The 13,943-nt window shown below is 43.7% G+C and overlaps 1 protein-coding gene across 1 annotated transcript in view; it reads left to right on the plus strand.

Annotated features, from left to right (window-relative positions):
• The window catches only part of SYK (spleen tyrosine kinase), a gene marked incomplete at its 5' end in the record, with an annotated part of 57,181 nt that extends 43,813 nt beyond the window's left edge, over positions 1 to 13,368 (plus strand). Inside the window, 3 exon segments of the mRNA NM_001104952.1 lie at positions 8,237 to 8,377; positions 9,024 to 9,136; positions 12,902 to 13,368. Coding sequence (NP_001098422.1) covers positions 8,237 to 8,377; positions 9,024 to 9,136; positions 12,902 to 12,974 — 327 coding nt within the window. The 3' untranslated portion in view covers positions 12,975 to 13,368.

Below are 13,943 nucleotides of genomic sequence, written 5' to 3' on the forward strand. Positions count from 1 at the left end.
ATACATGAGTCACACCAAGAAAACATTTTCAGTTATGCTGACAGCCCGAAATGCTTTTAATTTTTCAAAGACAGTTTTAATGCCATGGAAAAAATGCTCATGATGTTAAAATGAAAAAAGCAAGATATAGTACCGTATATGCAGTATGAGCTCAACTATGAAATAATTTAATATTTATACATTGAAAAAAAAAAAGGCTGGCAGAAAATGCACCAAACATTAACTGCAGTTATCTCTGTAGCGTGGGAGAACAAGATACTGAATTTTTTACTTTTTGGAAATTTTCAAATTTTCCAAGAAATCAGTATTTATAAATCAGAAAACTAGTGGAAAAAAGTGAACTTAAATGTTGTAGGAAACAGTCTTTGAGCCTTGACTCTATGGTTTAAAAAATGGAAATACTCTACTATATCACAACTTGAGATTTACTCAGAATAATATCTTCCAAACTATGTTCCAAGGAACCATAGGGAATCAAGGTATTAATGATGATTCATGTGGAAAAAAACAAGAATAGAATTCTTTTGTTAAATTACTCTGGAAAATATGTGCTGAACAGGTTGACTCTTGTAGGATTTTTCAAAGCCCCTCTCTGAACCCTCGCATGTACTAATAGCAACTAAAAGAAGGGGAGGGTTTCCCCGATGGCACAGTTGGTTGAGGATCCAGCATTGTCACTGCGGTGGCTTGGGTTACTGCCATGGCACGGATTCTGTCCCTGGCCCCTGAACTTCCATGTGCCATGGGTGTAGCCAAAATAAATAAATAAAGGGAAAAAATAAGAAAGTCCTCATACAAACTCAATCATAGTGTGTATGTAGGGTCTATGTTGATCAATTGAGAAATATAATAGGATTGAGACCAAGTAGTAGAAGAAGGTGCCAAGAACAGATTCCCAACTCTTGAGGTCCCTGGAAGTGTCCAGCATTCTCACAAATAGACTCTGAAGGTCCACCTAGTTAATGGCAGGATGGGATGCTGTGGGATTGCCCTGAATGTCAAATCCCAGAGTGACTGGAGAAGCAAACCTAAGTGACCACACCCATCCACCCACCCTTTCTCTGAGAGGCCAGCCATGTGGACATGGCAGGGGGCAGCAGATCTTGGTCAGCTACAGGTCAGGATGAATGATGGGCAATAGGAGTAGAGCTTCCATCACCAGCTCCTCGCTCCATTCTGCATAAAAAAGTTGGACCCTGAGCAAAGCTGCTTCAGATATGAGCCATCATGAGAAAAGCATCCATCATGGTCTATCCCAGGAGACTGGATATAGTTCCCTGTGCTCTACAGTAGGACCTTGTTGTTTATCCACTCTAAAGGTAATAGTTTGCATCTACTAACCATGATGGAAAATAATATTTTAAAAGAATACATATATGTGTGTGTGTGTATATATATATACACACATATATGTGCATATGTGTGAGACTGAGTCACTTTCCTGTACAGCAGAAATTGGCCCAACATTGTAAATCAGCTATATATATATGTATATATACATATATATATATACATATATATACACATATATATACATATATACATATATATACATATATGTATATATATATATAGTCTTTTTGCCTTTTCTAGGGCCACTCCCGTGGAGGTTCCTGGGCTTAGGGGTCGAATCGGAGCTGCAGCCACCGGCCTACGCCAGAGTCACAGCAATGCAGGATCCGAGCCGAGTCTGCAACCTACACCACAGCTCACGGCAATGCCGGATCCTTAACCCACTGAGCAAGGCCAGAGATTGAACCTGCAACCTCATGGTTCCTAGTCGGATTCGTTAACCACTGCACCACAACGGGAACTCCTCAGCTATATTTTAACAAAAGATAAATTAAAAAAAAAATTTTAAAAGAAAAGCATCAAGTGAGCCCTTGACATGGACTGCTGGGAAATGGAACAAAGGGAAAAATAGCTTAGAATAACAACTGGAGTACACATCAGAAAAAAATAGATTTTAAAACTGGAGACACTTTGGAACATTCACTTCATCATGATAATTAGAGAGAAGAGAAAATAGACTATCTCAAGCAAAGACTCAAAGAGATGGAGAAGTAGAAGTAATAAATAATCTGAAAACTTAGTGCATTAAAACAATGCCAAGCATGTATTTACTCACAGTTCTGCAGTGTGGGTAGGGCTTGGTGGGAACTGTGCATATGCGCTCCACACAGTGTTTTGGGGGCTGGTGCCAGGGGGGACAGGAAGATTTATTTCCACTCTGCTCACTTGCACAGCTAATGACTGATTTGACATAGGCCATGGTCTGGAACCTCCCCTGGGCTGTACCCTTTAAACAATAACTTATCTACATGTGGCCTCTCCATGTGTCCCTGGGCTTCTTCACAGCATGGCAGTTGGGTGTTCAGAGCCAGTTACTCAAGAGACAGGAAGTGGAGGTCGCCAGGCTCCCAAGTTCAGGACCCAGGACTGGCTCAGTCATGTCCACTTATTCTATTGGTAGAGCAACCACAGACCACTCTTATTCAAGGGAGTGGGGAGGAAAGTCAGAGAACAGAGGGCCAAATTTTTCAATGGCCACAGATATTAAATAACATACCATTGAAAAGTAAACTAGTGAGTCCCTGAAAATCAATAAAGAAGAGGAAGAAAATGTAGAAGACAATATAAATGTAAAAGACAACAGAGTAGGAATAAGATGATGCGGTAGGAGACTCTTGCACTTGCCATTATGTGTTGTGCAACCAGCCCCTGTCACTACAGAGGCACCTGCAGCCAGCCCCCACAGCTAAGTGTAGGTGCAGCACTGACTCTGGCTACTATCAACACACCTGCCCTGGTTCCTAGCTGCTGGAGCACTAGTGAGAGCAGTTAGGCAAGAAAAAGAAATAAAAGGCTTATAAACCAATATTGCCTCAATTTTAAAGAAGAAATAAAAAGCACCCATACCTAAAAGGTAGAGTAGAATAGTTTCTATTTGTAGATGACATGAAATTACATGGCTGACCCTTGAACAACACGGATTTGAACTACCCAGGTCCACTGACACATGGATTTCTTTCACTAAGTTCGTGTTACTGTACAACACAATCCACAGTTGGTTGAATCCATGGTTACAGAGGGCCAAACCGTAAGGGTTATACATGGATTTTTTTTTTTTTTTTTTTACTGTGTGGAATATCGTTACTCCTAACCCTCACATTGCTCAACAGTCGACTGTATCCAAAGACCATCAGAAAAACTGGGAAAACTAATCAAATTCAGTAAAGTAGCAAGATACAAAATCAACATACAAAAATCAGTGGCATTTCTATACACTAACAGTGAACTACTTGAAAAAAGAAATTTAAAGAAATCTCATTTGTAATTGCACCAAAATAATAGAACACTTAGGTATAAATTTAACCAGGAAAGTGAAAGCTCTATACACTAAAAATGATAAGAAATTGATGAAAAAATTGAATACATAAATAAATGAAAAGTTATTCTTTGTTCACGGATCAGAAAAGTTAATATTGGAGTTCTTTTCATGGCTCAGTGATTAGCAAACCCAACTAGGATCCATGAGGATGTGGGTTCAATCCCTGGCCTTGCTCAGTGGGTTAAGAATCCAGCATTGCTGTGAACTATGGTGTAGGTCACAGACATGGCTTGGATCCCCTGTTGCTGCAGCTGTGGCGTAGGCTGGCAGCTGTAGTTCTGAATTGATCCCTAGCCTGGGAACCTCCATATGCCATAGGTGTGGCCCTAAAAAGCAAAAAAAAAAAAAAAAAAAAAGAAAGAAAGAAAAGTTAATATTGGTAAAATGTCCATACTACCCAAAGCCATCTATAGATTTAATGCAAATCCCTATTAGAATTCCAATGACATTTTTTACAGAAATAGAAAAAAATAATCCTAAAATTCATATGAAACCCCAAAAGACACTGAATGGCCAAAGCAGTCTTTAGATAGAACAGAGCTGGAGGCCTTATGCTTCCTGATTTAAAACTATAATGCAAAGCTATAATAATCACAATGGGGTGGCACTGTCACAAAACCAGATACGTGGACCAATGGAACAGAATCAAGAACCCAGAAACAAAGCCAATGCATGTATAGTCAACTAATATTTGACAAAGGAGTCAATAATATTCAATAGGAAAAGATAGTCTCTTCAATAAATAGTGTTGGAAAAACTGAATATTTGGGAGTTCCCATCATGGCTTAGTGGTAATGAACCCAACACTGATCCTTGAGGATGTGGGTTTGATCCCTGGCCTCACTTAGTGGTTCAAGGATCTGGGATTGCTGTGAGCTGTGGTGTGGGTCACAGACTCAGCTGGGATCTTGCATTGCTGTGGCTGCAGCATAGGCCAACAGCTGTAGCGCTGATTCAACCCCTAGCCTGGGTACTTCCATTTGCCTCCGGTGTGGCCCCAAAAAGCAAAAAAAATAAATTAATTAATTTTAAAAATAAAATTAAAAACTGGATATTCACATGTAAAATACTGACACTGGACCCTCTATTATAACATTCACAAAAATTAATTCAAAGTGGATTAAGGACTTAAATGTTAAATCTTGAAATCATAAAACTCCTAGGAAAAAAATATACAGAAAAAGCTCATCAACATTGGTCTTAGCAATGATTTTTTTTGGATAAGACACCAAAGCACGAGCAGCAAAAGCAGAAATCAACAAGTGGGAATACATCAAACTATAAAGTTTCTGTACAGCAAAAGAAACTATCAGAACAAAACATCAGCCTAGAGAATGGGAGGAAATATTTGCAAACCATCTAATCCAATGATTGGTAATTATCCAAAATACATGAGAAACTCATATGACTCAATAGTAAAAAAAAAAAAAAAAAATCAGATTTTTAAATGGGCAAAGGACCTGAATAGACTTTTTTTCTGTATTTCTGTGACAAAAGAAAACATACAAATGGCCAGCAGGTAAATGTAAAGGTATTAGACATAACTAAGCATTAGGAAAATGCAAATCAGAACCACATTGAGATGTCTCCTCCTACCTGTTAAAATAGCTATGATCAAAACGTTTAGAGGTGGCAAGTGCTGAGTGTGTGAAAAAGGGAACTCTTGTGCATTGATCGTAGGAATGTAAATTGGTGCAACCACTATGGAAAGCAGTATGGAGGTTCTTCAAAAAATTAAGAGTAGAATTACCATATTGTTCAGCAGTCCTACCTCTGTTATATATCCAAAGGTAATGAAAGCACTATCTGGTAAAGATATCTGTAGCCCATGTTCATTGCAGCGTATTTACAGTAGCCTACAATAGCCAAGACATGAAAACAAGATCCATCAACATAGGAATGGATAACAAAGGTGCTGTGATGTGCATGTATGTGTTGGCTTAAAACTCTAGGCAGATACATGGAATATATTCAGCCATAAAAAAAGAGGAAATCCTGGGAGTTCCCGCCCTGGCTTAGTGGTTAATGAACCCAACTAGTATCCATGAGGACATGGGTTGGATCCCTGGCCTCTCTCAGTGGGTTAAGGATCTGGCATTGCCCTGAGCTATGGTGTAGGTTGCAGATGCAGCTCAGATCCAGCATTGCTGTGGTTGTGGTATAGGCTGGCGGCTGTTGCTCCATTCAATTCAACCCCTAGCCTAGGAACTTAACATATGCCGCAGGTGCGGCCCTAAAAAGACAGGGGGAAAAAAAAAAAAGAAGAAGAAGAAGGAGGAGGAAATTCTGCTATTTACAACAGCTTGGATGGACCTTGAGGCATTATGCTAAGTGAACTATCTTCAAGAAAGACAAATATGCTATGATCTCGCTTATATGAAGAATCTAAAAAAGCCAAACTCATAGAAACAGAGTTAGATTTTAGTTGACAGGGGCTGGAGGTGGGGGAAATGAGAAGATGTTGGTCAAAGGGTACAAACTCCCAGGTACAAGAGGAATAAATTCAGGGATCTAACCTACAGCGTGGTATAGTTATCAGTACTGCATTATATACTTGGAAGTTGCCAAGAAAGTAAATCTTAAATGTTCTCACCATTACAACCACAAAAATTGATCATTTTTTTAGGGGAAGGATGCCAACTAACTTTATTATGTAAACATTTTGCAATATGTACGTGTTTGTGTGTGTGTGTGTGTGTGTGTGTGTGTGTGTCTTTTGTCTTTTCAGGGCTGCACCTATGGCATGTGGAGGTTCCCAAGCTAGGGGTCTAATCGGAGCTGTAGCTGCTGGCCTACGCCAGAGCCACAGCAACACCAGATCCAAGCGACCTACACCACAGCTCACAGCAACGTCGGATCCTTAACCCACCGAATGAGGCCAGGGATCGAACCTGCAACCTCATGGTTCCTAGTCGGATTTGTTTCCGCTGCACCACGATGGGAACTCCACAGTATGAACATGTTTCAATCATCGTGTTGTCCCCCCCAAAATGAAAGTCATGTTAGAAGCAGCAAAAAGAGACTGAACACAATTGAAAAGATGAGAACATGGAGGATTTCTTTAGGAAAACAAAGTGAAGTGGAAAACCATGAAGGGTTAAGGAAGATTGAAGAAATGATGGTGCTGGAAGCAGATTAACTCAGCGCTCGGAGAACTATAATGATGGCATGAATTTGTGCAGTCCCAGACTGTAAACACAAATGCCCTTTGATCCAGCAATTCCTTACAAGTAGTCTCCACACTAGGAAAATACACAGTCAGTAATGTTCATTCTAGCAGGATGTGTAATAGCAAAGCTCAGGAAACTGCTTAATGACCTCTCAGTGGGAGGCTGGTTAAATCAGTTGTAGCAGATTTAAACAAAGCATGCCATTAACTCTCCTAAAAGGACTTTCTTTGCCTATGCTGACAGAGAAATAGCTCTATGACACATGGTTAAAGAGAAAAATGAAAAAGCAAAATGCAAAAAGCGGATGCAGTACCGGGACTACCCTTCAAAAAGTTTATATTACCTATTACCTGTATATAAATTTTCCTGGAAGCATTCAAGAAAAGCTGTCAAACATGCTGTCTCTGTTGATGAAGATTTGGAATTTGTGATGGAGAGAGGCTCATTTTTCATCCTGCTTAGGAGTTGTCAAAGGTTTATCTTGTGATCAGTTCAAAATTCGGAATAAACTTGGAACAACACACATGACTAGCTTGTGGACAACTTTTGAAATTAAACATCTAAAAATAATGCATACTTGGAGTTCCCGTAGTGGCGAAGTGGTTAATGAATCCGACTAGGAACCATGAGGTTGTAGGTTCGATCCCTGGCCGTGCTCAGTGGGTTAAGGTCGGGCGTTGCCGTGAGCTGTGGTGTGGGTCGCAGACACTGCTCGGATCCCACATTGCTGTGGCTCTGGCACAGGCCGGCGGCTGCGGCTCCAATTTGACCCCTAGCCTAGGAACCTCCATATGCCGCAGGAAGCGGCCCTAGAAAAGGAAAAAAGACAAAAAAAAAAAAATGCATACCATGAATGAGACAGAAGTAGAAGCAGCCCATCATTTGGAGACGAGCCATGGCACCTACGGTCTCAGATCAATATCTCTGAGTTGACCCCTTCTGGCCACTGTAGGGCAGTTCATCTCCCTCCTTTTGCCCCAAGAGATGTCACCCAGGCTAGAGTGATATCCACAGGTAGTAGCAAGAGTCACCCACACTGCATTGAACCCCAAGCCTCAAAGAAAGGGCTTTACTTGGTATGATATTGATGTCTTTACTACCCACTTGCTTTTTTAGAAAGTTTAAAACTTTGTTTTAAAGGATACTAGCAAACCATCTACCCCCCACATAATTAGTGCTGGCTTAAAACTGTAGACAAATGCACACTAATAATTACATATATTAAGAGCAGTCCAGTATTTTTTGGAGCATAACCATGAAGTCACATTCAAGCCTGATTCCTGCATTGCCCACTAGGCTCAGTGAAGCTAGGAGTAGCCAATGGAAGAGGTGAGAGAAAGAAACTAAAAGATGCAAGAAATTCAGTCTGAATCCTTTTTCTTTCCTTTTTTTCTATTTAAGGCTGCACCAGTGGCATATGGAAGTTCCCAAGCTAGGGGTCAGATCAGAGCTGCAGCTGCCAGCCTGTGCCACAGCTCCAGCAACATCAGATCCAAGCCGTGTCTGTGACCTACACCCCAGCTCATGGCAACGCCGGATCCTTAACCCACTGAGTGAGGCCAGGGATCAAACCTGCAACCTCACGGTTCCTCATCAGATTCGTTTCCGCTGTGCCACGAGGGGGACTCCCAGAATCGTGTTCTTAATGGGCCGTCTCTGTTTGCTTGGTTTTCAGGCCCAGACCCACGGGAAGTGGCCCGTGAAATGGTACGCTCCGGAATGCATCAACTACTACAAGTTCTCCAGCAAGAGCGACGTCTGGAGCTTCGGAGTGTTGATGTGGGAAGCGTTTTCCTATGGACAGAAGCCGTATCGGGTGAGCTCCCGGCGCTTCGCTCCCTAATTACGCAGCCATCAGAACAGATGGGCAGCGGATGATCTTTGCAGGATCCTGACAATCAGCAAATCCGGACACTCTTTCTGGGTCTTTATCTTTTGAAAGTGGACAGTAAATATAATCTCAGTTTATTCTAAATGGAAAGAAATATTTGCAGCTGTCTGGACAGTATGTGTTTTTCATTGATGCCCACATATAAATGGGCATAAAATATATCCCCGCATCAACATTAATTAGAGTGGAAATAGAAATAATGGCTATTTCCATTATCAAGTGTGTGGCTCGGTTACTTTTTTCATCAAAATACATATACTGAAAAATGCACAGATCCTAGGATACAGCTTGATGAATTTTCACAATTGGGGGACCATGAAACCAGCCCCCACATGAAGAAACAGAACAGAACCCCAGAAGCCCCCTTCTCTCCCTGCACACACAAGCCTTATCCCAAGGGGTGACCCCATGTGGCTTCCAGCATCACAGCTTAGGTGCTCCCGTTTTTGTATTTTTTACGATTGAAATCACACAGCATGTGCTCTTTTGTTGCTTTGGGGGAGTGGGAGGTATTTGTTTTATTTGCTGAATGATGTGTTTAAAAACCTCGGGAATATTTTGCATGTTTTAGGGGATGAAAGGAAGCGAAGTTTCTGCTATGCTGGAGAAAGGAGAGAGGATGGGGTGCCCCCCGGGGTGTCCAAGAGAGATGTATGAGCTGATGACGCTGTGCTGGACCTATGAGTAAGTACCCAGCCCTTCCTGCTATTTAGCCCAACACGTGGGAGGCAGGCGCTATTGCCAGGCACCAAAAAGGAGCATACATTCTGTCTTGGAGTTCCCGATGTGGCTTGGCAGGTTAAGAACCTGACATAGTGTCCCTAAGGATGAGATTCAATCCCTGGCCTTGCTCAGTGGGTTAAGGATCCGGCGTTGCCGTGAGCTGTGGTATAGGTTGCAGACGCAGCTCGGATCCTGCGTTGCTGTGGCTCTGGCGCAGGCCAGTGGCTACAGCTCCAATTCGACCCCTAGCCTGGGAACCTCCATATGCTGTGGGAGCAGCCCAAGAAATGGCAAAAAGACAAAAAAAAAAAATATATATATATATATATATAATAAAAGTAAAAAAATAAAGATTGCTGCAATGTCCCTGTGCTGCCTCAGCACCAAGTCCTCTGCCTCCAGGTGCCCTATCCTCTAAGAGCCCTGGGCATCTACTTGGCCCATACTCACCACCCAAGCCTGCGGCATGCCAGCGTGCAGCATGCCTACCCTGTCTCTGGTGCTTGGAGTGGTGGTCAGCAAACCTCAGCAAGGCCCATACTCTGCCCCACAAAAGCCTACAGTTCAGGGGAAAGGCAGGCAAGCCACAAACAAGCTAAAAAATAAGAACATCTATACCGTGTTCTCAAAAGGTAGCAAATCCACTGGCAGCTCAGAGCCTAGGAGGACTGAGAGCCAAGGGGGCCTGCACGTGTGTAGGAAGACCTCCCATGTTGGGTAGTTTCTCCAAAAGAGGACTTGAAAACTGATCTGGGGCACAGCTGGATTCAGAGAAGCAAATACAGATTATCTCTGTATATTTTCAAACCATTTTGAGGGTTTTTTTTTTTTTCACTATCACCTCCATTGTAGTCAGTCACCTTCTCCAAGGAGATAGATAGATGATAAATGGCTAGATTGATATATTGATAGATAAATTGATCAGTCAATATGTATGATGGATGGATGGATGGATGGATGGATGGAAGGATGGATGGATGGATGGATGGATGGATGGATGGATGGCAGGCCAGATATTTTGACATACAGGGATATATGTGTACCCTTAGATTTACCACCGATGCACTTTATCGTCTGTCCTGCACATACTCAATACCATGAATAAGCACTGGTTGACACTTTTCTCATGGATGTTACAATCCTGGGCTAGACAAACAGGAAACAACCCCCATGTAAAATGCATGATTATGCACTGTGGTGGATGCTATAAAACAAACCACAGGGAGCTTTGAATGAGTGTCATACTTCCCCTGGGGCATCCCTGTTGGCCTCTTTAGGAAGAGGCATTACAGCTGAGAACTGCAGGATGGGGAGCTTGAGTGCAGGACACAAGGAGGGAGGAAGGCAGCTGCTGGTCATAAGGGTCAGAGCAGAAAAAGCACCCCAGGCCCCCGTAGGTAGAAGTGGGCAGAACACCAGCACACACACCAGACACTTGGCCACCCTCCTCTGCAGAAGCTCAGCGTTGTCCTGTCTTCCTGGAGGCAGCCTCCCCTCTGGTGTCAAGGAGAGACTCTCCCTGGGAAACCTGATCAGGCGTCTTTGCTGGGGGCCAGTCTGCATTCCTGTTTCCCTGCACTAGTTTGTTTGCTTGGTGCTAGACTGCTGGGTGCATGAAACCCTCACAGCAAGGCTCAAAGGGACTCTTTGTGCATTTGGATCCCCCTGGTTGGAGCAGAACACCCTGTTTTGCTAAGATGACGAGTCTGTGTTCTTTGGCTGGAGAAGTCGGGTAACAGGAGGGAGCTTTTCCTCTCTGTGGACACAGGTTTCTGCATGAGGTCCCACATCCCAGGTTTGGCCATCACTTCCCCTCCTGCAATACGCTTTGGTGGTCGGAGACATATTTTCCCACCGTGAGGCAGAGGAGGCATTCATCTCCAGGCGTGACCACAGATGGCTGATGTTTTCAAGCAGTTTTGTTGCTTGTTCTTGAAAACTCTAGGTGCAACCATTTACTTGATGCCACTTGATAAAATGACCCATTTTGGTTTTGGAGACACTATTCTGCCCTTGTAAGTGTGAGTGCTGCTTGGTCCACATGTGCTGTCCTCACCTGCTTTCTCAGACCTAGACTGAGCCATGTGAAATTGCAATTGTTGCAGGTCAGAGAGGCTGATTGTGGACAGTTTTTGCAATTTCACTTAAGTTCTGTTTCACTTACTGGGCAGTTTTACATCTCATAGAAGAGCCAAAAATCTTGCAAAATAAGAAAAAGAAAACTTCCAAGCAAGGCTTGAGTCTCAGAGTTTTAAGAAATACTTGCTCCCAGCTGATCCTGTTCAGCATTGTTAGAGGAAGCAGAGATGTCTGTAAAAGTTTATTTAAAAAAGAAAAAAAAAGTGGAGTTCCCATCATGACTCAGTGGAAACGAATCTGACTAGTACCCATGAGGACATAGGTTCAATCCCTGGCCTCGCTCAGTGGGTTAAGGATCTGGCATTGCCATGAGCTGTGGTGTAGGTCGTAGATGTGGCTCAGATCCTGCATTGCTGTGACTGTTGTGTAGGCTGGCGGCTATAGCTCTGATTCGACCCCTAGCCTGGGAACCTACATACGCTGCAGGTGCAGCCCTAAAAAGACAAAAAAAAAAAAGTTTGTTTAGAGGTTACAGATTGTTAAAAAATTTTCCCTGTAGTTTCCATGCATCATCACCTCACCTGCCAACAGCGACAGCAGTAAGGTTTTGCCACAGTAGGGTTTAATAATAGCATCATGTTTTCAGAAAATCCATAGCCATACGATGAGGAGGGAAAGTCGAAATTATGACCACAATTTTTTTTCTTACTGAGATTATGAGTCATGAGTTCCCGTCATGACTCAGTGATAAAGAACACGACTAGTATCCATGAGGATGCAGGTTGGATCCCTGGCCTTGCTCAGTGGGTTAAGGATCTGGTATTGTTGTGAGCTGTGGTGTAGGTTGCAGATGCGTCCTGGATCCTGTGTTGCTGTGGCTGTGGTGTAGGACAGCAGCTACAGCTCCAATTCGACCCCTAGCCTGGGAACCTCCATATGCCGAGGGTTTGGCCCTAAAGATAAAAAAAAAAAAAAAAAAAGATTATGGGTCAAATGTTAAATATATGTCTGTAGTCCACTGACCAACTCAGTATTTTCAGACACATCCTGTTTTGCTAGATCATAAGGCAGGCAGTCTCTGCAGCTGGGGTTAAAAGCTCCAATTTTTTTTTTTTTTTAGGGCCACACCCAAGGCATATGGAGGTTCCCAGGCTAGGTGTCTAATTAGAGCTATAGCTTCTGGCCTACACCACAGCCACAGCCATGCCATATCCAAGCCATATCTGTGACCTACACTACAGCTCACAGCAACGCTGGATCCCCAACCCACAGATTGAGGCTAGGAATCAAACCTGCGTCCTCACAGATGCTAGTCAGATTTGTTTCCACTGAGCTGCAACAGGAACTCCAAAAGCTCCTATCCATGAGTGTAAAACTTCCACATCTTTAAGGTGGACATGAGTCACCCAGGGTCCTTGCTGGATGCAGATTGGGCTCTGTAGGTCCGGGTTGGGCCCCCACCGTGTTCCCCATAGGCTTCTGGTCACCTGTGCCTTGGAGCAGGGATGTGCTGAGCTGCAGGCTCATGAGGAAGCCAGCAGGGGGCGCAGCCACTCCACTTGCTGTTGGCCTGCAAAGGCCCCAGGTAGTATCAGGGCTTTTTCACCAGCACTGAAAACACACAGTGATGCCTCTCTTTCCTTTCAGCGTGGAGAACAGGCCTGGATTTGTAGCGGTGGAGCTGCGGCTGCGCAATTACTACTACGATGTGGTTAATTAACGTCTCCCACGCCCGTCCGTGGCTGCCTTTGAGCAGATGAGCAGTCGCAGGAAGACCATTCCAGTGCCTTGATTTTGAGTCTCCATCTCCCTCTGCCCATTAGGAGAGCCAGCTCAGGTGGAGCATATCCGTGACTGTTGTTCCCCAAAGCCTGTCCCCGAACAAGCCTTCCACAGAGCAGACCCCTCCCGGAGGAGGCCCAGATTGATGGATAGACACCAGGATTGCAGGACCCGTGGATTCATGTTTCTTGTCTGGGTGGCAGGTTATTTGCAGGATCGGTTTCCAAATTCCTTTCTGTCTTTCCAGTTCTGGGGCTGTGGGCCGCACTGGAATCACCATAGGGGGTAAAGCGCCCGTTAGCTGCTCTTTCAGTGGCCAGAGGGTGCCACTGGCCAGTGATGCCTGCGAGGAGGGAAGGAAGGAAGAGACAGGCTTTGGCTGCCACTGGAACGTGGCTCTTACAGGTCCCAAGACTGAGTCCTGCCGCTGGAAAACTTTCCCCGATAAAAGTGCTTTGAGGCTTTAAAAAAAAAAAAAAAAATCAAGCTGGACCAGTGCAGTTTCTAAGCCAGTAGCTCAGTTAAGGGAAAAAAAAAAAAAAAAAAAAGTATGGATGCTGCTTTTGTTCTATGTGTTCTGAGGCAGAAGACTCGCGTCTACATTAAAAAAAAAAAAAATTTGAACTGTTGATGTGTTAACAATAATTGTCATGGCTTACTTCCCCCCATCCCAAAGCCTCTCTCTTGCAGACTCTGAAAACTGTGCTTGACCAGAGACTAATAACGGTCTCCATGGAGACCCAGTAGGGCAGAGGATGTCCATTATCTCAGGTCTGACCGAAAACAGCTGCTAGAGTGCTATAGGCTGTCTGCTTAGTGTGGTCCAAGCTTGCTCTCCCCAGAGAGGGGGCGCCACCGGAATTCCCCGACTTCTTCTGTGCTCATAGCGGGGGACAATCTGTGGCCA

Source organism: Sus scrofa, chromosome 14 (assembly GCF_000003025.6).
Source record: "Sus scrofa isolate TJ Tabasco breed Duroc chromosome 14, Sscrofa11.1, whole genome shotgun sequence".
Lineage (NCBI taxonomy): Eukaryota > Metazoa > Chordata > Mammalia > Artiodactyla > Suidae > Sus > Sus scrofa.